Below are 24573 nucleotides of genomic sequence, written 5' to 3'. Positions count from 1 at the left end.
TCTTGTTCTCTCCCTGCCCCCTTCTACTACATAGGAAATGGTGGCTAATCCTGAAATTAAAACCTCACTCCAAAGGAATTAGAGTGGGGGAATATGTGAGAGAAATAGCATGCATGAGAATAGAGACCCAGTATAGACTGTAATTATTTCTATTTAAAATGGAATTTATTATAATAAATTTTAAAATAAATCTTCCCTGAAGAAGAAAATTACTTGAGACAAGATGTGGAGCCTTTTACCCAGTTAGAGGGTAACAGCCACAGAGTTCCCCAGGGCTCTTGTTTGCAAAGCAAAGATGTCACATCAGGCAGGAGATGTCAAAATCTACAATGGTGATGGGCATGTGATGGGAGATTTTCTGGGGGGTGGATTTTTTTTTTGTTTGTTCCATTTTTTAACTTAATTTAATTTTTCAACGAGTTATTTTTTATAGGTGCTGAGCACAACTGTTAAACCCTCAGGACTGACTTTGGACACCTCCCCAAAGCTGGCCTTGTGTGTCTTTTATGTTTGATATCTTTGGGGTTCACACATCCACACTAAGTGCGGTTCACAGCAACAGATACTTTGAGAAACCTGCTGGGTGAAGCAGGCCTTTTACAAACTGACGTTGGCCCAAAATCTGCCTCAGTTCAGCTGGATTGGAACACGTCTCTATCAAAGGAGTGGTTCACACCTGATTTGCCCAGAGACCCCAGGGGAGGTGTGGCAAGATAGGGTAAGTAGGAATCAACAACAATAATGTTAAAGGTAAGGGTGACAGACCTTCACCTTGCAGGTCAACAAGCCTGTTCTGTTCATTCCCTCTGACGCATCTGGCACTGGTCACTCTCAGGCAGCACACTGGGCTCGTATGGCCAGTCTTGCGTTCTTATGTAAGCCATCTATGCCTGGTCTACACTGGCAAGTTTCTGCTCAGTAAAGCAGCTTTCTGCGGTGTAAGTCCCGAGGTGTACACACGGCCAAGCCACTTAGTGAGCAGAAACTGTGAAGTTGCAGTGCTGTAAAAATACCACCCCAATGAGAGGCCTAGAGCTTTCTGTGCAAAGGCTACAGCATCGTGGTGCCAGTGTAGACACCCTTGTTGATTACAGCGCTGCGATTGGCCTCCAGGAGGTGTCCCACGATCCCTGTTCTCGCCTCTCTGGTCATCGGTTTGAACTCTACTGTACCGCCCGTAGGTGACCAACTGTGAACCCCACACCTTAAATTCCTTGGGAATTCTGCAAGTCCCCTTCCTGTTGGCTCAGTGACGCATGCAGTGGTCTCAGCGCATCTTTCCAGATGACCACGCCTGCTCCACGCATCAGGCGATCCCCATCTTGGAGCAATGTTGAGCTGCTGGACCTCACCAGCATTTGGGGAGAGGAGGCTGTCCCCTTCCAGCTGTGCTCCAGCCATAGGAATTATGGTACGTATGGACAGATTTCACGATGCATGGGAGAAAGGGGCCATCACTGGGACACACTGCAATCCAGGGTCAAAGTGAAGGAGCTGTGGAAGGCCTACTCCATGGCGCGGGAGGCAAACCACCACTCTGGTGCTGCACCCATGACCTCCCAGTTCTACAAAGAGCTGGATGTGATACTCGGTGGTGACCCCACCTCCACTGCGAAGTCTAGTGTGGATACGTCGGTGGCTCACTTGCCAGTTGAGAGTGGACTGAGCCAGGAGGAGGAAATCTTGGATGAGGAGGTGGAGGGAGACCCAGAGGCAGATGATGAGTCAGAGGTCAGAGATGCATGCAGAAAGGAGTTCTTCTCTACGCCGGAGGAAGCTAGCCAGTCACAGCTGTCGGAGCTTGGTGAAGTGCAAACAGGAGAGGAGGCCCCTGGTAGGTGGGTTTGATTTTGGGAATCGCTGAAGTGAGTTCTTGGGGGCAGGAGGGTTGCAGATAGCAGGCTTGTGTCTGTATGATGTGTGTACCACCACATGCGTAGTCTGAGCGGCGGAACAGGGTGATGATTGACTCCCTCGCTTCACTGGAATCTGCCCCAGAGATCTCCATGAATCTCTCCTGAAGATACTGGGCAATCCATTGCCACAGCTTTTTTGGCAGAACTGCTTTGTCTCTTCCCCCATTCAGGGTAACTTTCCCATGCCACTCTGCCGTCACTGGGGAGGAGTGGGGGAGACAATTGCTTCACACAGGCGAGCTACTTAAGGGCCAGGGTGGATGCCGCAGTCTTGGAGAAGACCCTCCCTAGATTCCCTGCTCACCCTCAGCAGCGAGATATCTTCCATAATGAACACAGCCTGTGGAAAAGGTGGGCACAGGAATGATTATAAGGCCCTCTCTATAGTGCTGTCTCTCCCCAAAGCATTAAGGGGTAAGCAGGGTCTCCCAGCATCACAATGGGTATTTCAACTTCCTCTACAGAGATCTTCTGGTCTGGGAAGAAAGTCCCTGCTTTCAGCTTCCTGAATAGGCCAGTGTCCTGAAAGATACATGTGTCTTGCCCCTTTCCGGATCAGTCTGCGTTAATGTCTGTGAAACACCCACAGTCATCCACAAGTGCCTGGAGAACCATACGAAAATACCCCTTGTGATTAATGTACTTGGTGGCCAGGTAGTCAGGTGCCAGAATTGGAATATGCGTGCCATCTATCCCGCTATGGAGGTAGGGAATCATATTTGTGCAGAGTCATCCACAATGTCATGCACGTTGCCCAGAGCCTCAGTCTTTCAGAGCAGGATGCAATTAATGGCCCTGCACACTTGTCAATGTGCATCCAATGGTCGACTTTCTGACTCCAAACTGGTTAGCAACTGTCATAAATATAAAAGGAAAGGTAATCACCTTTCTGTATACAGTGCTATAAAATCCCTCCTGGCCAGAGGCAACATCCTGTTACCTGTAAAGGGTTAAGAAGCTCAGCTAACCTGGCTGGCACTTGACCCAAAGGACCAATAAGGGGAGAAGATACTTTCAAATCTTGGGGGTGGGAGGGTGGGGAGGCTTTTGTTTTGTGCTCTTTTTGTGCACTGTACATTTTGTTCTCAGTCGGGACTGAGAGAGGCCAGACAGAAATCCATCTTCTCCAACCATCGTAATTCCAGTCTCCAATATTGCAACCAGTATAGGTAAGCCAGGCAAAACGATTAGTTTATCTTTTGTTTTATGTGAATTTTTGCTGTGTTAAGAGGGAGGTTTATTCCTGTTTTCTGAAACTTTCAGGTTTTGCTCAGAGGGGGATCCTCTGTGTTTTGAATCTGAATACCCTGTAAAGTATTTTCCATCCTGATTTTACAGAGATGATTTTTACCTTTTTTTTTTTTTTCTTTTTTTAAATAAAATCCTTCTTTTAAGAACCTGACTGATTTTTCCATTGTTCCAAGATCCAAGGGTTTGGGTCTTTGATGATGATTTTGTAACCAATTGGTTAGGATATTATTCTCAAGCCTCCCCAGGAAAGGGAGTGTGTAGGGCTTGTGGGGATATTTTGGGGGAAGACATCTCCCAGTGGTCTCTTTCCCTGTTCTTTGTTTAAAACACCTGGTGGTGGCAGCATACTGTTCAAGGACAAGGCAAAGTTTGTACCTTGGGGAAGTTTTTAACCTAAGCTGGTACAAATAAGTTTAGGGGGTCTTTCATGCGGGTCCCCACATCTGTACCCTAGAGTTCAGAGTGGGGAAGGAACCCTGACTGCAACCAATTGGTGGGAGTTTGGAGTAGCCAGCTTCCACAGTGCAATTGCCACGCGCTTCTCCAATGACAGGGCAGCTCTCATTCTCGTGTCCTTGCACTGCAGGGCTGGGGCAGGCTCATCACACAGTCCTGTGAATATGGCTTTCCTCATTCGAAAGCTCTGCAGCCACTGCTCGTCATCCCAGAGGTGCATCACGATGTGATCCCACCACTCACTGCTTGTTTCCCGAGCCCAAAAGCGGCACTCCACTGTGGTCAGCACCTCTGTGAATGCCGCAATGAATCTCGTATCGTAGCTACTACGGATGGCAATATCAATGTCTAACTCCTCTACCTTTGTAGTTTAAGGAATAACTCCACTGCCACTCGTGACGTGTTAGTAACTTTGGGATCCATTCCTGCAGAGCACGCAGAACACAAATCATTGAAAGGTGGCACCAAATATGGACAGAAGTACAGGGATTGCTAAGATGGGAAGCAATGCATCACGGGGCATTCACGGAGGTGCTGACCACAGTGGAATGTCGCTTTTGGGCTCAGGAAACACCTCCCTCCACCTTCCCACAACTCTTAGCAGCAGAAGAGAAAGAGGTGCTCAGTGCAATACCTGCCTAGAGTGCACCGCTCCACGTACCACTGTAAGTGCCGCAAGTGTGAACACACTATTGCGCAGGCAGCTGACAGTGTGAACACACAATAGCGGTTTCCCTTCAGTGCTCGCTCAGTGGCACTGTAACTCTCAGCGCTGTAACTCTGCCCGTGTAGACGTAGCCTAAGCGAGACTGAGTGCCAGGATCCCAGCACTGATCCCCTCTGGGGAATGAAGCACAACGTCGACAGGCTATGCAGCCTTCACTCGTCTCCCTGTACCTGAAAAGCCTGCTAGCCCAACATGCTGGACCATCTATGCCATTACCTGGTTCCTTAACTGCGGCTACAGTTCCTGCTCCAGGTGAATCCAAAGACCGAGAGGTGCAGAGATCCAACCCCTTATAATCTTAATAATGTTTTGTTTCTTTTTGTCTTTCTTTTTGTGAACTTGGAGACCTCCCAGCCTTTCTATTAGGGGGAAGGCGTGTGTGTGTGTGTAACACCTCTGAAATCTACAAAGGAAAGATGCTAGGAAGAGTAGTTCCCCAAATCTTAATAGCCTTCAAACTCTGCCCGATGAAATGACTGAATGCGTGCTCCTCACCTGCGGAAGCATTGCAAGGAATTGAGCTGTGAGACAGATATTGTTCAGCGAGAGCTGTTTGAACTTCTTTTACTAATGTCTCTCTAAGGTCTGTATGTGTTTTGGGGTGAGAGGGCAAGGAGAAGTATTAGCTACAGAATAGTGAAATCTAAGGAGAAAACTAATTAGCTTTGAGGTTGTAGGCTAAATGTAAGCAATAATTTGGTTTCGGTATTGAAATATTCAGCTAAATCTGGGTTGCACTGTCTGGGTAAAAATCTCTGATTGGGCTTTTAGCATCACTAAATATGCACCTGCCTTCTTCGGGTTGCCCTTTTAGGGTTTATAAGTGTTGATTTTCTGCTGTATTATTCTGATGGTTTGACTAAATTGGCAACTTGATTCCAATGCAATATCCTCGTTAACTCATTGATTTACTGATTTGACCTGAACTTTATCACTGCATTGTTTAACCCTTAGTTGAGTGGTGTCCACAGTCATTTAGCCTTCGTGATGGGAGCTCTTGGATTTATTTGTTCATGTTAATAAAGCATGTAACTGGGATATCGACTCATTTATTTCAATAAGCAACCGGGGCTGGAACTTGTATTTGTATATTTCCCTTTAATTGAATCTCCCATTTTCTTCATTTCATACTCTTCTAAGTTAAGGAATGTGCAGCAACCAAAATGGACACAAACCTGTTGCTGCCCCATTCTGTGCCCATCCAGCAGGAGTATAGAAGAAACAGCTCCTGGAGAAAGGATTGTAACACTGGACTGTAAATACAGACGCGTGTTCCGAAGGTTTGCTGTCTTTCTCAAATTGTGGCATAAGGGTGACACCTGCAGCTGCTTGTAATCACGACTGGCAGGAAGGAGACACCTACGTGCATTCCCTTGGGAGGCAGGGGGATCTGGGAGACCCTGGACACTGGGGGATATTTACCCAGAGCACAGGAGCAATCTACTCAGGGGCGATGCAGGAGAAAAGAGCTGGGCACTGCTTTCCCCACTTATTTCTCCGTATCCCCTTTCAGTCTCTTCACTTTCCCTTTCTTTCCCCTCCCCCCACCCTCTGGCAGGGAGACTTGGTCACTTCCCTGCTCCCAGGGGCGCTCACTCTCCCGTAGCTGGATCGGCCCCTGTGAGTGCTAATAGGAGCGAGAGCCTGGGTGTGGGTCAGTCCCTGCAGCAGCTCTGGGACACACAGAGGCAGGAGGAGGAGCAGAGATGGGGCTAGTTCCCACCTCAGAGAGTCCCTGGCCTGGTGAGTGCGGCAGCTGCAGCCCAGTTTGGGAGCTGAGGGCTGGTAGGAAGGAGGGCAGGAAAAGAGCTGTGGGGCAGATCCCAGAAGCGGGGCTCTGTACGGTACAAGACACTGCTGGTGCTGCTGCCTCCAGTGTGAGCTGGGAGCCCGGGCTGAGCTCCAGGCTGTTCCTGCGGCCCCAGTGGGGCTGGTCCAGGGACAGACTTTCACTCAAGCACTTTCTGTGCCCATCTGAGGTGGGGACTTTCTCCAGCTGGACCCAGTCCCAGACTCTGCCGCCCCTGGCCAGGAGCTGCAGGCACCAGGGGCCAGAGAGACCCCAGGGCCAGTGCTGAGTGGGCAGGACAGAGACTCCAAACAAAGTCAGGCTAACTTGGAGCTTTGGCCTCTCCCCACTGCTGCTGGGGACTGTCAGTCTCAGGGTCCTGATTTCCCATTGACCCTTCTCCTTTCCTTTTGTACCGGGAACTAGCCAACCAAAAAACCCCACTGAGCTTTAGTGAGGGGCCAACAATCCCCTTATACAAGCCAGCCCCATGAGGGTCACAGATGTCCAGAGAAAACAGCACAAGCTGGTTCCATGGTGTAATGGTCAGGACTCTGAATCCTGCAATCCGAATTCAAATCTCAGTGGGACTTCCTCTTTGCTTGCGGCAAAGCCCTGGCACTTGAAGTGCTCCCCTTCCCTGTCTCCAGTTGTGAAAGAGTGAGTCTTTTCCCTCCTGCTGGGTGACTCTCGCCCACCAGAGCCAGGTCTTCGGTCGGGATGGCGTGACGGGATGGTCGCAGTGGGTTGGGCCTCTAGAACTTGCCACCCTGGCTACTGTTAAGGACAAGTTTGCATATGTGACTCCATTTTGGTTTGGGGCCCACCATTGTCTAAAAGCAAACACATCATGTACCAGAAGGAGTGTTTCTTAGATACTGCATTCCTGTGAAAACGACCCCTGTCTCCAGCCTGTCTCGATTCCCGGTTTCTGTTCTTTGTTTGTTCCTAACTCCCTGCCTCCTGGCCTTTTGATGTGGGCCTCCCATCCTGATAAGAAAAGTTACTGATGCATTGCTTCAGCGCCATGGTGGGCAGTTGAAGTAACAGTTTAAGCATGGGGAATGTACCTAGCAGGGATAGGTGGTAGATAAGGAAAGGGTTTGTCTATTGGCTAAGGTTTCTGATGCACGAGGGCAACATGCTTTGCTGAAGGGTATATAATCTTTGTATAACCTGCATTTGGGGTCTCCCTCTGACTAGCAGGGGGGCACCACGCTCGAGAGTAATAAACTTAGTATCTTTGGGAACTCTGCAGTTGTGGACTTTGTTCGTGTGCCTCAGCGTAGACTCAAACTGTGCGTGACCTATCGGGTATAATTCACAGCAGTCCTTCTGCGTGACCTATCGGGTATAATTCGCAACACTACCGATGCCTGCAATCCTGCAGTTTGACCTGATGGTTGGGATTCTCGCTGCTTCACCTGATGCCCAAAAGTTTGGCCCTTTTGCTTGCTGCCACACTTTTCTTCTTGCCCACTTGGTGCTTAAAGAAAGGCGTGCCAGGGCTAGGCTTCCTAGTCAGGGCTAGGCAGGAGGGAGGAAGAGTCCCAGGCTGGAGCCCAGCGCACCTCTCCTCCTCTGGGCACCTAGAGCACAGGTGGCTGGTGCTGACAGCTCCAAGGGAAGGCTTAAAAGCTATAGAGTAACCAAGGGCGAGGAGAACCATGCCTATGCATGGCCAGCTGACAGCCACAAAGACACCCAGCCAGCCTGCTCCTTGGCAATGCCAAACACCCACTGAACACCACCCGCAGACCATGTGGGGTGGCTGCTGATGCTCTGTGGCCAACATCAGAAGACAGTAGGAAAGCAGGGCCACCTCCCTGGTGGGGCCTCTGACTGTTCCCACTCCAGGTGCTCACTCTTGCGGTGGGGCAGGAGATTTTTCCCCAAGAGGCTTTTCCCCAGCTGGCGAGAAGCAGAGAAACACTGAAGCTCCAAAGAGTGCTATTTAGCCCCCTCAAGCACAGGGACAGGTGCACACTGGGAAGAGGGAAACTGCTCTACACACTAGCCTGGGCATCCACCCATTGTCTTTGGCAAGTCAGGAATAGCAAAAGGCTAGACTGGAAGACCTACCCGCAACTCCTTCCCGGGGCTCTAGTGGAACCAGAGCATTGGCCTGAGTGGCCAAGAAGAGGTTCCGGCCCTGAAGAGAGCAGCACTTCCAGCCCAAAGGGAGAACTGCACAAGCAGAACCTCGAAGGGACTCGAACCCTCAATCACCTGATCCGAAGTCAGGTGCCTTAGCTGGTAGGCCACTCAGTCACATGAGAAAACCCTCTCCAAGCACTTCTTTAGAAACGGCAGAAACCGCGTTTCTTGGGTCATCTACTGAGGGGGCAGAGACACTCTGGGCACAAAAAGCCAAGTTCCCAGCAAGATGTGAGCCTGAATTCTATGGAGCCAGGTGTAGGACTTTGGCTGGGAGGCCTAAGCATGGGGAATTGGGGTGCAGCGGATGGGATGGCTGTCTAGGTGTGGAGATTTAATTGCACTGAGGCACAGAAGGGAGGAGGAACAATCCTGCTGATAGGCAGTGGCTGTGGAGAAAAAGAGGAAGGGTTCCTGGGACTTTTTTTGCCTCACGTTTACCTGGGCACTGGTAAACTTGCCTGCTTGCTCTTGTGGTGGAAGGGGGTAAATACTTTCAGGAAGCCCGGCTAGCTCAGTTGGTAGAGCATCATACTCCTAAAGTGAAGGTCCGGGATTTGAGCCCGTCTGGGCAGCTAGCTTTTAAATTGCTTTGTGTGCCAGGAGCCAAATGAGTCCTGGTGGTGACCAGAGTCACACACAGATTCCTGGAACCCCTGGCAATTTCCTGGAAAGGCCCGTTTCTCTTGCTGAGTCCCTAGGAATCAGGAGACAGATCCACAGGAGCAGGCCTACAAAGTGCAGTCTCCGGCTGGCAGGAAGCACTGTAGGGCCAGGTGCTGAGAAAGCCCAGAGGGAGAGCAGCAGAGATGGGGAGGAGAGAGAGAGAGAGAGAGAGAAGCAATGAGTACAGAGTGCAAGTGTAAAGGGGGGTATGGTCCTGCTACTGTGGGAAACTTCCCTGGCTTATACACTATCCCGGTGGAATTGGCTAGCTAAAGGATCTGAGCCCTCACTCCCGTACCCAGAAGCCTGCCTGACCTTGAGGACTCTCTTTCTACCCTCATGTGTGGCAAAGTCCTAATAACCCTGACAAGGCTGGGACAAGGATTCCTGGGGGGCTCGACCCCCAATCTTGTTGTGGTCAGTTAGAACAGGGACTAGGGTGTCCCCACTCTGTGGTACTCTCTCCACACTGGACTCTTCCCTGAGCCACTAATCATTGCATAAAGAAAAGGAGTACTTGTGGCACCTTAGAGACTAACCAATTTATTTGAGCATAAGCTTTCATGAGCTACAGCTCACTTCATCGGATGCATGTTGTGGAAAGTACAGAAGATCTTTTTATACACACAAACCATGAAAAAATGGGTGTTTACCACTAGAAAAGGTTTTCTCTCCCCCCACCCCACTCTCCTGCTGGTAATAGCTTATCTAAAGTGATCACTCTCCTAACAATGTGTATGATAATCAAGGTGGGCCATTTCCAGCACAAATCCAGGGTTTAACAAGAATGTCTGGGGCGGGGGGGGGGGAGTAGGAAAAAACAAGGGGAAATAGGTTACCTTGCATAATGTCTTAGCCACTCCCAGTCTCTATTCAAGCCTAAGTTAATTGTATCCAATTTGCAAATGAATTCCAATTCAACAGTATGTCGCTGGAGTCTGGTTTTGAAGTTTTTCTGTTGTAATATCGCAACTTTCATGTCTGTAATCGCGTGACCAGACAGATTGAAGTGTTCTCCGACTGGTTTATGAATGTTATAATTCTTGACATCTGATTTGTGTCCATTTATTCTTTTACGTAGAGACTGTCCAGTTTGACCAATGTACATGGCAGAGGGGCATTGCTGGCACATGATGGCATATATCACATTGGTAGATGTGCAGGTGAACGAACCTCTGATAGTGTGGCTGATGTTATTAGGCCCTGTGATGGTGTCCCCTGAATAGATATGTGGGCACAGTTGGCAACGGGCTTTGTTGCAAGGATGGGTTCCCGGGTTAGTGGTTCTGTTGTGTGGTGTGTGTTTGCTGGTGAGTATTTGCTTCAGGTTGGGGGGCTGTCTGTAGGCAAAGACTGGCCTGTCTCCCAAGATTTGTGAGAGTGCTGGGTCATCCTTCAGGATAGGTTGTAGATCCTTGATAATGCGTTGGAGGGGTTTTAGTTGGGGGCTGAAGGTGATGGCTAGTGGCTTTCGGTTATTTTCTTTGTTCGGCCTGTCCTGTAGTAGGTGACTTCTGGGAACTCTTCTGGCTCTATCAATCTGTTTCTTCACTTCCGCAGGTGGGTATTGTAGTTGTAAGAAGGCTTGATAGAGATCTTGTAGGTGTTTGTCTCTGTTTGAGGGGTTGGAGCAAATGCGGTTGTATTGTATGTAGACAATGGATCGTGTGGTGTGGTCAGGGTGAGAGCTGGAGGCATGTAGGTAGGAATAGCGGTCAGTAGATTTCCGGTATAGGGTGGTGTTTATGTGACCATCGTTTATTAGCACTGTAGTATCCAGGAAGTGGATCTCTTGTGTGGACTGGAGCAGGCTGAGGTTGATGGTGGGATGGAAATTGTTGAAATCATGGTGGAATTCCTCAAGGGCTTCTTTTCCATGGGTCCAGATGATGAAGATGTCATCAATATAGCGCAAGTAAAGTAGGGGCGTTAGGGGACGAGAGCTGAGGAAGCGTTGTTCTAAGTCAGCCATAAAAATGTTGGCATACTGTGGGGCCATGCGGGTACCCATAGCAGTGCCGCTGATTTGAAGGTATACATTGTCCCCAAATAGTTACGGGTAAGGACAAAGTCACAAAGTTCAGCCACCAGGTTAGCCGTGACATTATCGGGGATAGTGTTCTTGACGGCTTGTAGTCCATCTTTGTGTGGAATGTTGGTGTAGAGGGCTTCTACATCCATGGTGGCCAGGATGGTGTTATCAGGATGGTGTTATTGCAGGTACTTCAAGCAAGCAAATACAATTTATTAAAGAGCAATTGATTTTTAAAAATAAGGAAAATGGGAAAGGTTAGAGGAAAACACGTAATCTCATTCTGAGGCACAGGCTATCGCAAACAGCAGTCTCTGGAACATAAGGGAAGTTCACAGTCTCTCTCTCACATGTTCCAGGCCTCCTTTCCAGGTCCTGGCTGTGGTGCAGGGATGCCACGGGTCAGACACTTGCTCTGTCGGTGGCCACATGCCCTCAGGCTCTAGCTGGCGGGACCCTTTTTCCCAGCATCGGCCACCATGTCGGGGTTATGATTCCCTCCCCCCACCAAGTCTGGCCTGCAAGGGCTCTTGACAAGAAAGTTTCTTGGAGGTAATTGGCAATCCTCTGCCAATGATCACGTTGCAGAGCAGCTTTGTTCCTTCCCCCACTGTGGGGGAATTTTAGAATTTGTTCCCTATAATGCTGCACCACAACCCTTGCAAAGAGTGTGTGCTCTTTTCTCCATGTGGGGCTCTCCCCCCCGCCAACACTCACAATGCTTTGGGTGTTCACAGAGATGTGTGCCTGGCCAGGATCAGTGAGAAAGTGATGGCAATGTTGCTAATGTTGTGTTTAACAGAAATGTTTCAGTGCTGTGCATGAATTTAACAATCCCTCTTCTGTTCATTGTCCCCTGTGCTTCAGCAGATGTGGTCTTCAGGAACACCCCACGCACTTTGGCCGAGCTTCTCTGCCAGACGAGAAAGCGCTCAAGATGAAGAACAGATGACATGTTCCGGGAGGTCATGCAGTGTTCCAGTGCAGACAAAAGGAAACAAAAGCAGTGCTGGGAAGCCGAACAGCAGGACAGAAAAGAGAATCATGCATTTGTTAAGGATACTACTGAGCGGATAATTAAAGTAATGGAGGAGCAAACACAGATGCTGAAGTCCTTAATAGAGCTGCAGCGTCAGGAGATCAGCACTCCACCTTCACTGCAACACATTCAGAACTCTTTCCCCTGCCCCCCCAACTCTGCCCACACATTCCTTTCCACCTTTTGTGACTTCTCAGTTTCCCCTTCACTCCACCCCCTCGGACAACTTTCACAGTGAGAGCTGGACCTACACACAGCTGTGAGAGTCTGGCCTTCCCTGGTTCCTCCTTTCCTGCCAAGCAACTGTACGTTCGTGTGTGCTGTTTCTTGTGCAATGAAAGCAAACTTTTATAATGGTAAATCCTCTTTATTTTTTTTCCCTATACGGTGAGATAGCAGGAAGTGCCAATACGTTCACAGGCATTTTAATCACTTTATTACAGGAATCGAAGGCCCCAAATGTCACCATTGCCCCCAAGAAAAACAACATGGTATGTAACATTGAATCAACTCGGAAAGAGATATATGTTACTGGAGGTCATTGTCAAAGTGCTGCCTCAAAGCCTCCCTAATTCGAATAATTCCCCTCTGGGCTCCTCTGACAGCCCTGGTATCTGGCTGCTCAAAATCAGTGCCCAAGCGGTCTGCCTCAGCACTCCACTCACGAGCAAACCTTTCACCCATAGCGTCACAGAGATTATGCAACGTACAGCACACGGCTATGACCATGGGAACATTATCCACATTGAGGTCTAACCTTCCATAAAGGCATCGCCAGCGTGCCTTTAATCTGCCAAAGACACATTCCACTGTCATCCAGCACCTACTCAGCTGTTGTTGAACCACTCCTTACTGCTTTCCTGGTGTCCCGTGTAAGGTTTCATGAGCCATGGCTGTAAGGGGTACGCTGGGTCTCCCAGAATCACTATGGGCATTTCAACACCCCCCACTGTAATCTCGTGGCTGGGAAAGTAAGTCCGTGCTTGCAGCTATCTGTTAAAACAAGCTGGAAAACATCATACCCACAACACGACCATGATGTGCATGGGCGCTGGGAACCCCCGGATGAGTGGATCCTGACTGGCCATTGGCAGAAATCTGTCTGTATATTGGGATTGGTGAGCTTAAGAAATTTGCTTGGTATTGTGTTCTGTGTGTGTTGCTAATAAACAGATGTTTAGAACACAGCTGCATAAGGCTCTTTCACTGGGAAAAGGTTCTGTAGACCTGTAGGGCACTGAGCCCCATGGGAAAGGGCTGGTACTTAAATTGACCAGGTTTCTTCCGGAGCCCCCTGAGTAAGGATAGGTGTCTCACACCCCCAGCCCTCGGCAAAGTAGAGGTGGGGTGCCCTACACTGCGTGGGTAAAACCGCAAGCACAACCTATTCTGTCATTCCTATATATTTTGTATTGTGATATTACCATGTCCTATTGATAAAAATAGGTAGTACTGAGCTTGGTGGAATGATAATAATCAATCTCCCCATTTAAAACCAGGTATTCAAGGACACTCCGCTGAGAATTTAGCCTTCTTGCATTTGTACACAACAACCTATCACATCTGTCAATATTTAGTTGTCTGCCTTCATGCGATGGAATTGAATAGGACTCTTTGTCATTTGACAGTTTCTCTTCAGCTAGTACCTCTGCTTTATGAACTTCTGTCCTCTGCTCTTTACTCGGATATACAGAATCCCCATTCAGCGATCCTCCCCTAAGGGATGGCTCTATCCAAACCATGTGTTCCTTCACTCCTATTGTCGTTCCTCAGCCCTTAGTTTAACAGCCCCTTTATGAACTTTTTAATTTTACATGCCAGAAGTCTGGTTCCATTTTGGTTTAGGCGGACCCCATCCTTCCTGTATAGGTTCCTCCTTTCCCAAGAGGCTCCCCAGTTCCTAATAAACCTAAAACCCTCCTCCCTACACCATCATCAAATGATGAGCCAAAGAGATTGACATTCAGCTGTGCAACAAGAGGAATGTCTTTTAAAGCTAAAAGGGATCCAGCCATCCCTGTCCCAGGAACGGGTTGGTTCAAGAGGACATGCCATGGCCATTTAACCTGAGCTGTATCATGCATTTGAGTCTGAGCCCTGTCACTGACAACTTTCTGGCAATGTGCATTGTGGATTTTTCTTACAGTCTGCAGGAGTTTCTCTTCGAAGTCTTGCCTTGATACCAACATTTGTCTTTTGAACACGATTTTCAAGTGCTCTCAAATTTACATGGAGATATTGGACTGGTAGCTAATTCAGAGTTTTGAGAGCATTGCTCTGTCAACTATTGGTGTGAAAAAAAAATCACATCTCTACCTGACATAGTTTGCTGGGAAAAGCTGAAATGTAGACACAGTTACAGTGGCAAAAAAGGTCCATTAAAAAGAAATCAAGGAAATTAAATGCCCACAAATTACATTAGAGCAGAGTTAAAGTTTCCCAGTGCTACCTCATGCCCTTCCAGCATGTGTATAGTGGTGAAAGTAAAAACCTCTGAAAACCAGGAAATGAAGAACTAAACTAACATGCTGCCCTGTCAATGCAACCTTAATACTGCCCCTACCCCCTAACCCTGGAGCTGGCAAATGTCACGCGGAATAGGTCAGAAAAGGTGGTGCAAAGGTTAACCATCTACCCAGGGAATTAGCAAATTTTCCATCTCCTCAAGTCCTCGAAGCAGGACTGGATGCCTTTCTGGAAGATGTTTTCATCAAAACAGGAAGTATTCAGCTCACTAGAATGGTAACTAGATGAAACTGTTTGACCCGTATCATAGAAGAGATCAGACTAGATGACCTAATAGTATCTCTCGGCCCTAAAATGTATTGGGGAATAATCAACAGGAGGAATGAGGAAAAGAACATGCCATTGTTTGTGTTGTACAGATTTGAATACCACCATTTACCTGCACACCCTCCCGCCATGGGCACCGAGTCAGCTGTAGCTTTCACGGACGGTGGCGGGAATTGCTGGAGCAGCTGGGCAGAGCTGGGACTGTGACACAAAGGGAGGTGTGTGTCCAACTTGAAGGAACAGGGATTCCTCAGTGCCGTGCCGAGTGTTGTAGGTTGTGTCAAGAAAGCCGCACACGGGTGCGTTCTTGTCCAGGGCAGAGTTAAGGCTGCATTGTGGGGGCGAGGTGACCCTTGACGCTGCATGTCCCCCGATAAGAACGGAGGGGCCGGGAAGCCCGTACCCAGCGAGGTCACGGTCTCGTGGCTCTCCTGCAGGACGTCGCTGCGGAGGGCCGCGCGGGCTCCAGCTCGGCCCCCCCGACGCAGCGACCTTCACAGCCGCCGCCTCGACGGTCACCAGCCCCTGGAAGAGCAACGGCCTGCGGACAGCCCCATCGCTCCCAGGGGAGGGGGGCCGGTCATGGGGGAGGCCGGTGGTCGGCACAGTCCCACCCCCCCCATCCCAGCAGCCAGGGGGCAGGGCAGGGCAGGGTGACCAGTCCCACCCCCCATCCCAGCAGCCAGGGGGCAGGGCAGGGTGACCAGGTATCAAAATGTGAAAAATCGGGACGGGGGTGGGCTTGGGGGGGTAATAGGACGGTTGGACCCGGGGGCGGGGGCGGGGGGCGGTTGGACCCGGGGGCGGGGCCGAGAGGACGGTTGGACGCGGGGGCGGGGCCGGGGGGCGGTTGGACGCGCAGGGGGCGGGGCCGGGAGGACGGTTGGACGCGGGGGCGGGGCCGGGGGGCGGTTGGACCCGGGGGCGGGGCCGAGAGGACGGTTGGACGCGGGGGCGGGGCCGGGGGGCGGTTGGACGCGCAGGGGGCGGGGCCGGGAGGACGGTTGGACGCGGGGGCGGGGCCGGGGGGACGGTTGGATCCGGGGGCGGGGGTCGGTTGGACACGGGGGGCGGGAGGACCCGGGGGCGGGGTCAAGAGGACGGTTGGACCCGGGGGCGGGGCCGGGGGGGGCGGTTGGACGCGCAGGGGGCGGGGCCGGGAGGACGGTTGGACGCGGAGGGGGCGGGGCCGGGAGGACGGTTGGACGCGGGGGCGGGGCCGGGGGGCGGTTGGACCCGGGGCGGGGCCGGTCGGACGGTTGGACCCGGGGGCGGGGCCGGGGGGCGGTTGGTTCGATCCCCAGCGGGCGGGACGCGCGGACACGAGAGTTCGCCTGAGGCGCGGGAAGGCGCCGGCGGGGGGCGGGGCCGGGGGGGCGGGGTCAGGCTGACCCCGGGGCCCGCCCTGCCCTGGGCCGGAGGAGGCGGAAGCGGCCCCCGGGGCAGGCTGGGAGATGTAGTGCCTGACTTCCCCGGGAGCGGAAGTGACGTCGGACGGGGGAGGCGGAGCCGGGCTGGGCTCGCGTGGGGCCGGGAAGCGGTTGGGGCCGTTGGAGCTCTGGGCATGCGCAGATCGCGGGGCTAAGGTGAGACCTTCGTTAACCCCCCCGTGCCCGGCCCGGCCTCGCTCCCGCCGGAGCCGCCCTGGGGCCGCCCCGGGCTCCGCCCGCCCCGCTGCGGCGCTGCAGCCTCCAGGTACCGGAGCGAGCCCCGGGGGGGCAGGAGAAGGGGGCAGGAGAAGGGGGGAGACCGGGGGGGCAGGAGAAGGGGGCAGGAAGGGGGGGGAGACCGGGGGGGCAGGAAGGGGGGGGAGACCGGGGGGGGGGCAGGAGAAGGGGGCAGGAGAAGGGGGGGACCGGGGGGGCAGGAGAAGGGGGCAGGAAGGGGGGGGAGACCGGGGGGGCAGGAAGGGGGGGGAGACCGGGGGGCAGGAAGGGGGGGAGACCGGGGGGGCAGGAAAAGGGGGCAGGAAGGGGGGGAGACCGGGGGGGCAGGAAAAGGGGGCAGGAAGGGGGGGGAGACCGGGGGAAAGGGGCGGAGGGAAAAATGTCGGCGCAGCCCGGACGTGGCCGGGGGGGGAGGAGCCGGGGCCCCCCGGGGAGCGGGGAGAGATGGGGGGGGCTGAGATCCCCTCGGATTTACCCCTGCCCCCTCCTCGGGCCCCCCCCCCCGCTCCCACCCTGCCCCCTTTCTCTCCCCACAGCAGCGAGCAGCAGCCCGGGTGACCCCCCCAGGGGCTGCAGGGCCCCCAACCCGATCCGGGGACGCGGAGCCCCCGGCTGCGGTCGGGCCCCTGTCGTGCCGGGCTCTGCGCAGACCCTGGCCGAGATCGGGGCCCCCTTGGGCCAGGGGCTGCGCGGACACCCCGGGTCTCCCCACCTGCCTGCGACACCCGCCGCTGGCCCATGCCGCCGGCTCGGGGCCCAGGGCTCGGCGAAGGGGCTGGTTCGTGGCAGGGAAGGGGTCCGGGCTCGGGCTGGAGGACCCTGCGAGGTGGGAGGGGGCCGGGCCTTGGGCTGCAGCCCAGCCGGACCATCGACACCCCCATTCCACAGCCCCACAGCCTGAGCCCCGTGAGCCCCTGTCCGCGGGCACGGGCCGGCCGCCGGTGCCCACCTGCCGCGTAGACGTGCCCGCAGCGACCGAGGGGCCTTGCCACAAAACCCCAAAGGCTACATCGGGAAATGGTGGGCGGCTACTCTCCGTTTTACAGATGGGGAAACTGATGCTCAGAGAGCTGAAGTAATTTGCTCAAGTTTGCATGGAGAATTTGGGGCGAAACTGGGATCTGAACCCAGATTGTTTGAATTCTTGCCTCTCCCCTTAACCCCAAGCCCAGCGTGTGCGCGCACAGCCTTGTTGTGGTCTGAGTGTTTGCATCGCATTGGCTTCCAAGGGAGGTTGTGACATTTCCTTCATGGGAGGTTTTGAAGACCAGGTTAGAGGTAGACCAGTCTGGGAATGTCTTGAGTAGATGACCTCTCAAGATCCCTTCCAGGCCTACATTGAAATAATTCTGACTTGTGGTGTGTCGTGTTCCACGCTGAGCTGTTTTGCATGGTGCCGTTTAGAACTGTGATACACCATGTTGTGTTGCAGAGTTTTATGGTGCATTGTTTTGCCTCAGCTTGTTTGGTGCCTGTGTTGTGTTGGTTTGAATTCAGCTCTTTTCCATTGTGTACTTTTGTCCTAGGGTGTGTTAGTTTGCACTGTGTTGCTTTCTTTTTCTTTGTATTGTCATTTTTATGCTGTGGAGTATAGTTTTTTCTAGTTGTTTTTTCTCTGAATTGCCTGACATTATGTTGTGGTGGGTTTTATTCTGTATGTTGTTTTTCTACGTATATATTGCTTAGCATCATAGAAATGTAGGGTTGGAAAGGACCTCATGATGCCATCAAGTCCAGCACTCTCTGCCGAGGCAGGACCAAGTATATGTAGATTATCTTTGCAGAGTTTTGTCCTACCTGTTCTTAAAAACTTTCAGGAAAGATACTCCACAGCTATCCTTGTAAGACTCTTCCAGAGCTGAGCTACCTTGGCCCTGGGGACACCCACATGGATTTTAGGGGTGAGCAGCTCTGGCGAGAGAGAGGAGACCCCAGTGAGTGGGCAGCTGGGTAAATAGACGAAAGTTGGGAGGAGAAACATTGACGTGTCCAAGGTCACCCAGGCTGTCCGTGACAGAGCTAGAAAGAGATCCCAGTTCTAGCGCTGTTTTGGGTACTGAAGGTCTCTGCCACGCTGGTGCTTTAGGCCCTGGTGCAAACCCTTCATACAGACACAATTTACACTAGTGCAGTCTGATTGGCACGGGTGCACCATGTCCCAGTTGGACGGTTTGAGGTGGGGAGGGGGACAGTGACCTCACCGAGGCCTGGGGCTGGCTGAACAGTGCAGCTGGTAACGGAGGGGCAGCAGTGAGTGCTGGAGGTACGAGCCAGGAGCACAGCCCCACAGGACTGGACACTGACTTCTCCTGACCCAGGGGACACCCCCCCAGCTGTGTGCAGGGACTGCAGCTGAGCTGCCCTGCCAGGACAGCTTGTGCATCCATGGACAAACCACCTCTTCCCACAGCTTAATACAGTGGGGTCTGGGGACCTTTCCAAGCTGTGGGTGACGGGGCTCTGGAGTTAGTGGGGTCTGTTCCTGGCTCTGTCACTGACCTGCTTAGGGAAGTCCTAGCCTCTCTCTGTTTTCCTCCTACCCATTGTCTACTTGGAGTGTGATCTCTTTGGGGCAAGTGTCTGTGCAATGCAAGGCACAGTTTATAGACTCACAGACTTTAAGGCCAGAAGGGACCATCATGATCATCTAGTCTGAGCTCCTGCACATGACAGGCCACAGAACTTCCCTTGCCCACTCCAGTAATAGACGCCTAAACTCTGGCTGAGTTAATGAAGTCCTCAAATCGTTATTTAAAGATTTCAAGTTACCAAAAAACCCAACATTTACACTAGTTTAAACCTGCAAATGACCCATGCCATGCCCCATGCTGCAGAGGAAGGCAGAAAAACAAACAAACAACCAAAAAAAAACACACCTCAGGGTCTCTGCCAGTCTGAGTCTGGGCAAAATTCCTTCCCATCCCCAAATATGGCAATCAATTAGACCCTGAGCATGTGGGGAAGACCCAGCAGCCAGACACCTGGGAAAGAATTCTCTAGTAACTCAGAGACCTCCCCATCTAGTGTCCTATCACCGGCCTTTGGAGATATTTGCTGCTAGCAGTCGCAGATCGGCTACCTGCCATTGTAGGCAGTCCCGTCCTACCATCCCCTCCATAGAGGTATCCAGCTCAGTCTTGAAGACAGTTAGATTCTTTGCCCCTACTGCTTCCCTTGGGAGGCTGTTCCAAAACTTCGCTCTGATGGTTAGAAACCTTTGCCTAATTTCAAGCCAAAACTTACTGATGGCCAGTATCCATTTGTTCTAGTATCAACATTGGTGCTTAACCTAAATAACTCCTCTCCTTCCCTGGTATTTATCCTTGTGATGTATTTATAGAGAGCAATCAGATCTCCCCTCAGCCTTCTTTTGGTTAGGCTACACAAGCCAAGCTCTTTGAGTCTCCTCTCATAAGGCAGATTTTCCATTCCTCAGATCATCCTAGTAGCCGTTCTCTGTACCTTTTCCACTTTGAATTCATCCTTCTTAAACATGGGAAACCAGAATGGCCCACAGTATTTCAGATGAGGTCTCATCGGTACCTTGTATAACAGGACTAACCCTTCCCTGTGTCTACTGGAAATACCTCGCCTGATGCATCCTAGGACTGCATTAACCTATTTCACGGCCACATCCCATTGGCAGCTCATAATTATCCTGTGATCAACCAATACACCTAGGTCTTTCTCCTCCTCTGTCACTTCCAACTGATAAATCCCCATCTTATTGCAAAAACTCTTGTTGTTAGTCTGCCCTGCCCCCGGTTACCCAGTCCCAGCTGCTTCTGCCCCCCACCATACTCCAAACCTCTTCACCCCTCCAACTATCCGCTGCCAGTCTTCCCGCGCTGTTACCACTTCCTCACTGGCAGAGAAACTCTAAGCTCTGTCCCCTTCTCTTGGCCTCTGAAAGTTGCCTTGCCCAGGGCTTTGCTGCCTGTGTGAATGGCAGGTAGGGATGGGGAACCATCACTTTCTGCGTATTTACTGAACATTCATCTAGTCACTGATGCCTTCATTAATGTAGAGGTAAGGTTGCCCAGTAGTATGTTGGGCCCTGCCAGAATGTCAAGTTCAGCAAAAGTCAAACCTCCAAAAACTAGGAAATACAGAGCTAATGTGCATGCCAATGCAACCTTAACTCTGCCCCCTGGAGCTGGCAACAGCCACTGGGCGTTCTCTGCCTGCACTCCAGCTCCACTCACAGTGATAGGTGTAACTGCACTGAATGGCAGAGGTGTTAGTTAGAGCAACTTGGTGGAGGTGTGATTGTGATATGAGAAGATCTGGGTCTGAGTCCCCCCCCCCCGTGTGTGCGATGAAAGGAATGAGGTGCATGTGTACCTTGAACTTCCAGTCTGTATCTTTTCTGCACTGAGCTGGGCATGTTGTCAGGAGGAAACAGGAGACTGCTTGCCATGGGAATGGTCAGCAGTGAGGTGGGACCTGAGAGCAGTGTGTGTGCTTAATGATGGGTAAGTGAATGTAGAATGTTAGCTGGAACTTGTGTGAGAAAGGATGAAAGAGCTGTAAAAAGGGGTGAAGATGTGTTCAATTGACCAAGTGTGCGGCTGTTTCTGGGGAGCAGGCTCAGTGTCTGAGTGTAGAAGAGGTGTCAGCAGCTCCTGTACAATGTAGCTCATCTAAAACCAAATTCCGTCTTAGCAAAGATAAAGTGCTTTATTGTGTGCCCTGGTTGTCGTTTTCCCTAGTACTTTAGTGATAGGCACTGTCATAACCATACAGCTAAGGGTAGCCTAGAATTTCTTCTAACCTGTAAGGGGTTAAGAAGCTCAAATAACCTGGTTGGCACCTGACCAAAAGGACCAATGGGGAAAGAAGATACTTTCAGATCTAGGGCGGAGGGGGGGAAGGCTTTGTTTGTGCTCTTTGTTTGTGTGTTCTCTGGGGAAGCAGAGAATCATCAGGTCAGAAAACTCCTCCTCCTAAAATCATCCTAACATGAGTCTCAATATTGCAAAAAGAGTAAGTAAATAAGGCAAGGCATGTTAGATTATCTTTTGTTTTTAGCTTGTGGATTTTCCCTTTGCTAGAGGCAGGTTTATTCCTGTTTTCTGTAACTTTGAAACTAAGCCTAGAGGGAGCTCCTCTGTGTTTGTGAATCTTTTGTTACACTGTAAAGTTATCTTTCATCCTGATTTTACAGAGGTGATTCTTTCATCTTTTCTTTAAATAAAATTCTTCTTTTAAGTACCGGATTGATTTTTCAGTGTCCTATAGACCCAAGGGGTTTGGTTTGTGCTCACTTCGTAACCAATTGGTTAGGATATTATTCTCAAGCCTCCCCAGGAAAGGGGGTGTAAGGGCTTGGGAGGATATTTGGGGGGAGATAGGGCTCCAAGTGGCCCTCCTTAAATGTTTGTTTAAATCACTTGGTGGTGACAGCATACCGTCCAAGGACAAAAGGAATTTGTACCTTGGGGAAGTTTTTAACCTAAGCTAGTAGAAATAAGGTTAGAGGGTCTTTCATGCGGGTCCCCACATCTGTACCCTAGAGTTCAGAGTAGGGAGGGAACCCTGACAGGCACTATCTCAAATGGCCGGGTGCACATAGGTGTGGGGTAGGAGTAAAGGAAGGCTCATTGCTCACGTCGGTCAGATTTAGGGTTACATTCATAAGTACCTTATCTCTGCATTTCCTACTTATTACAAGTTTGAGTTTTGCTGATCTCTCTTCTGGAGGGGTACCAGACATTTCCGGGCAACCTTAAATCCTGAATTATCATTTTTTGAAAGTGAATTTCCTAGCTTTTTGCACAGAGCAGTGTTGGCTGGAGGAGTTAGCAACGCTATAGGCATTTGCGGGTCTCAAAGAAGTTTGCAATCAGAGGCAGAGAGCAGTACAATGACTTACCCAAGGTCACCTGGGAGGCCTGTGGCAGAGCCAAGGAATTGTCCCTGTCCAGTGCTCTTTCCATGTAGTTGCTGGGTGATTCTAAAGTGCAGCTCCCCGCTCCTGTACTTTTTGTTATGGTGGAATGGGAATAATGGTTATACTTTCAAATGTCTCTCTCCTTCTCCACCTCCTCCTCCTGCCACCATTTCCAGCTCTGTCTCCCCTTCTTTCAGGTGTTTGTCATGAGCAGTTGGTAACCCAGCCAGTGAGAGCAATCTCCGACATGGTCTGTGCCCCAAGAGCTTGACAGTTTAATTACATGGTAGGTTTCAGAGTAACAGCCGTGTTAGTCTGTATTCGCAAAAAGAAAAGGAGTACTTGTGGCACCTTAGAGACTAACCAATTTATTTGAGCATGAGCTTTCGTGAGCTACAGCTCACTTCATCGGATGCATACTGTGGAAACTGCAGAAGACATTATATACACAGAGACCATGAAACAAAACTTCCTCCCACCCCACTCTCCTGCTGGTAATAGCTTATCTACAGTGATCATCAAGTTGGGCCATTTCCAGCACAAATCCAGGTTTTCTCACCCTCCTAGCCCCCCACCCCCACCCCCACACACACATGGTGGTTACAGTAACTAAGTACATGAGAGAAGACTGGTGTTTGTCTCTCTCTCTTTCTCCACCTCCTCCTCTTCCTGCCAGCATTTCTTGTCTATCCTATCCAGCCCTCTCTTAGCATTGTAGGACCCAGTAGCTGTCAGATGTACTAGGCTGCTGCACACACGTGTTACAGGCAGTAGCATACTGTATGGCACATGCCAGCTTGGGCCTGATGTAGCCTGATCTGAACACTGAGCTGGGCCTCTCACTGCTACTTCCAGCTGGGCCTCCTGCCCCTGGTCCAGCCATGCCCTAGCTCTGCCCAGTCTGCCCCTCCTCCAAACATTCCCCCTCCCCTATACGCTCTGGGCTTCCCCTCCACACCATACACGGGTAACATGTGCCTTTTAAACTATTCATATTTTGGATTTCAGATGATTAAATTTGTGTTACCTTCAGCTAACCACCCCCACCCCAGTTTCAGTTGTTTGGTGGTGCCCCAATGGTTTTCCATTGATAGTTTGCGAGGGAGCAAGGCTGGTCACTTGAGCTTTGCGTTACCTTGCCAGCTGACTAGTGAGGAGTGACGACTCCCTCTTGGGTGGATGGGCCAATCCTAGAGCCCGTAACCTCTCGGTGATTGATTTTTCTATTCGAAGTCCATAAAGTAGATTTTCAATATAAATGCTTCTTTCTTTACATATGACCCATACATTGATCTCTCAGTCATTATGAGTCTTGACCAGTTATGAGTTTTCTGTAGACACGTCACATGACCATCCTCTGAGAGATGGGTTTGGTGTGATGGTTTTGTCAGGTCTCAGGTGAGAGCTGCTGGCAAAGACCGAGGCCTGGTCTACGCTACAAGTTTATGTCGAATTTAGCAGCGTTAAATCTGAACTAACCCTGCACCCGTCCACACAACAAAGCCATTTTTTCAGCATAAAGGGCTCTTAAAACTGATTTCTGTACTCCTCCCCAACGAGGGGATTAGTGCTGAAATCGATATCGCCATTTCGAATTAGGGTTAGTGTGGATGCTATTCAAAGTTATTGGCCTCCGGGAGGTATCGCACAGTGCACCATTGTGACCGCTCTGGACAGCACTCTGAACTCAGATGCACTGGCCAGGTGTACAGGAAAAGCCCCGGGAACTTTTGAATCTCATTTCCTGTTTGGCCAGGCGAGCTCATCAGCACAGATGACCATGCAGTCCCAGAATCGAAAAAGAGCTCCAGCATGGACCGAACGGGAGGTACTGTATCTGATCGCTGTATGGGGAGAGGAATCCGTGTTATCAGAACTACGTTCCAAAAGACGAAATGCCAAAACATTTCAAAATATCTCCGAGGCCATGAGGGACAGAGGCTACAGCAGGGACACAACACAGTGCCACGTGAAACTTAAGGAGCTCAGACAAGCGCACCAGAAAACCAAAAAATCAAATGGACGCTCTGGGACAGAGACCCAGACATGCTGCTTCTACGTTGAGCTGCAAGCAATTTTAGGGGGGGCCACCACCACTACTCCACCCCTGTCCGTGGACTCCGATGATGGGGTACTCTCCGCCATGCCTCAGGATTTTGCAGATGGGGAAGATGAGGAGTAGGAGGA

At 51.1% G+C, this 24573-nt stretch overlaps 3 protein-coding genes across 19 annotated transcripts in view; 2 read left to right on the top strand and 1 right to left on the bottom strand.

Moving 5' to 3' along the window:
• Positions 1 to 24573, top strand: part of LOC102934530 (zinc finger protein OZF) — a 1287564-nt gene that overhangs the window by 694186 nt on the left and 568805 nt on the right. For 3 of the 13 annotated variants that reach the window (XR_006287727.1, XR_006287728.1, XR_006287729.1), the window contains one exon: positions 3999 to 5388. The exons of 7 other annotated variants lie outside the window; for them this stretch is intronic. The gene's annotated coding sequence lies outside the window, so the exon portion shown is untranslated. Of the gene's footprint in view, positions 1 to 3998; positions 5389 to 16329; positions 16522 to 24573 lie in introns of those variants that run through there. 3 more of the 13 variants (XM_043537290.1, XM_037887341.2, XM_037887331.2) reach the window with 3 other exon arrangements.
• Positions 1 to 24573, bottom strand: part of LOC102930400 (zinc finger protein 501) — a 1110025-nt gene that overhangs the window by 666303 nt on the left and 419149 nt on the right. The gene's annotated exons all lie outside the window — the stretch shown is intronic.
• LOC122463953 lies at positions 347 to 12499 on the top strand. 3 transcript variants are annotated; one of them, XM_043537550.1, is made up of 3 exons: positions 347 to 1838; positions 3017 to 3085; positions 11865 to 12499. In XM_043537550.1, exons 1-3 carry the CDS (start codon positions 1285 to 1287, stop codon positions 11944 to 11946), a joined length of 705 nt encoding a protein of 234 aa, XP_043393485.1. In that variant the 5' UTR covers positions 347 to 1284; the 3' UTR covers positions 11947 to 12499. The 3 variants fall into 3 exon arrangements, with proteins under 3 accessions (XP_043393485.1, XP_043393487.1, XP_043393486.1); XM_043537552.1 differs by lacking the exon at positions 3017 to 3085 and having other exon boundaries at positions 347 to 1834; XM_043537551.1 differs by lacking the exon at positions 3017 to 3085 and having other exon boundaries at positions 347 to 1834; positions 11862 to 12499.

The sequence above is a fragment of the Chelonia mydas genome, chromosome 28 (assembly GCF_015237465.2).
Source record: "Chelonia mydas isolate rCheMyd1 chromosome 28, rCheMyd1.pri.v2, whole genome shotgun sequence".
NCBI classification, from domain to species: Eukaryota; Metazoa; Chordata; order Testudines; family Cheloniidae; genus Chelonia; species Chelonia mydas.
The sequence above is the reverse complement of the archived record's forward strand: the minus strand, read 5'-3'. Positions and strand labels throughout refer to the sequence as shown.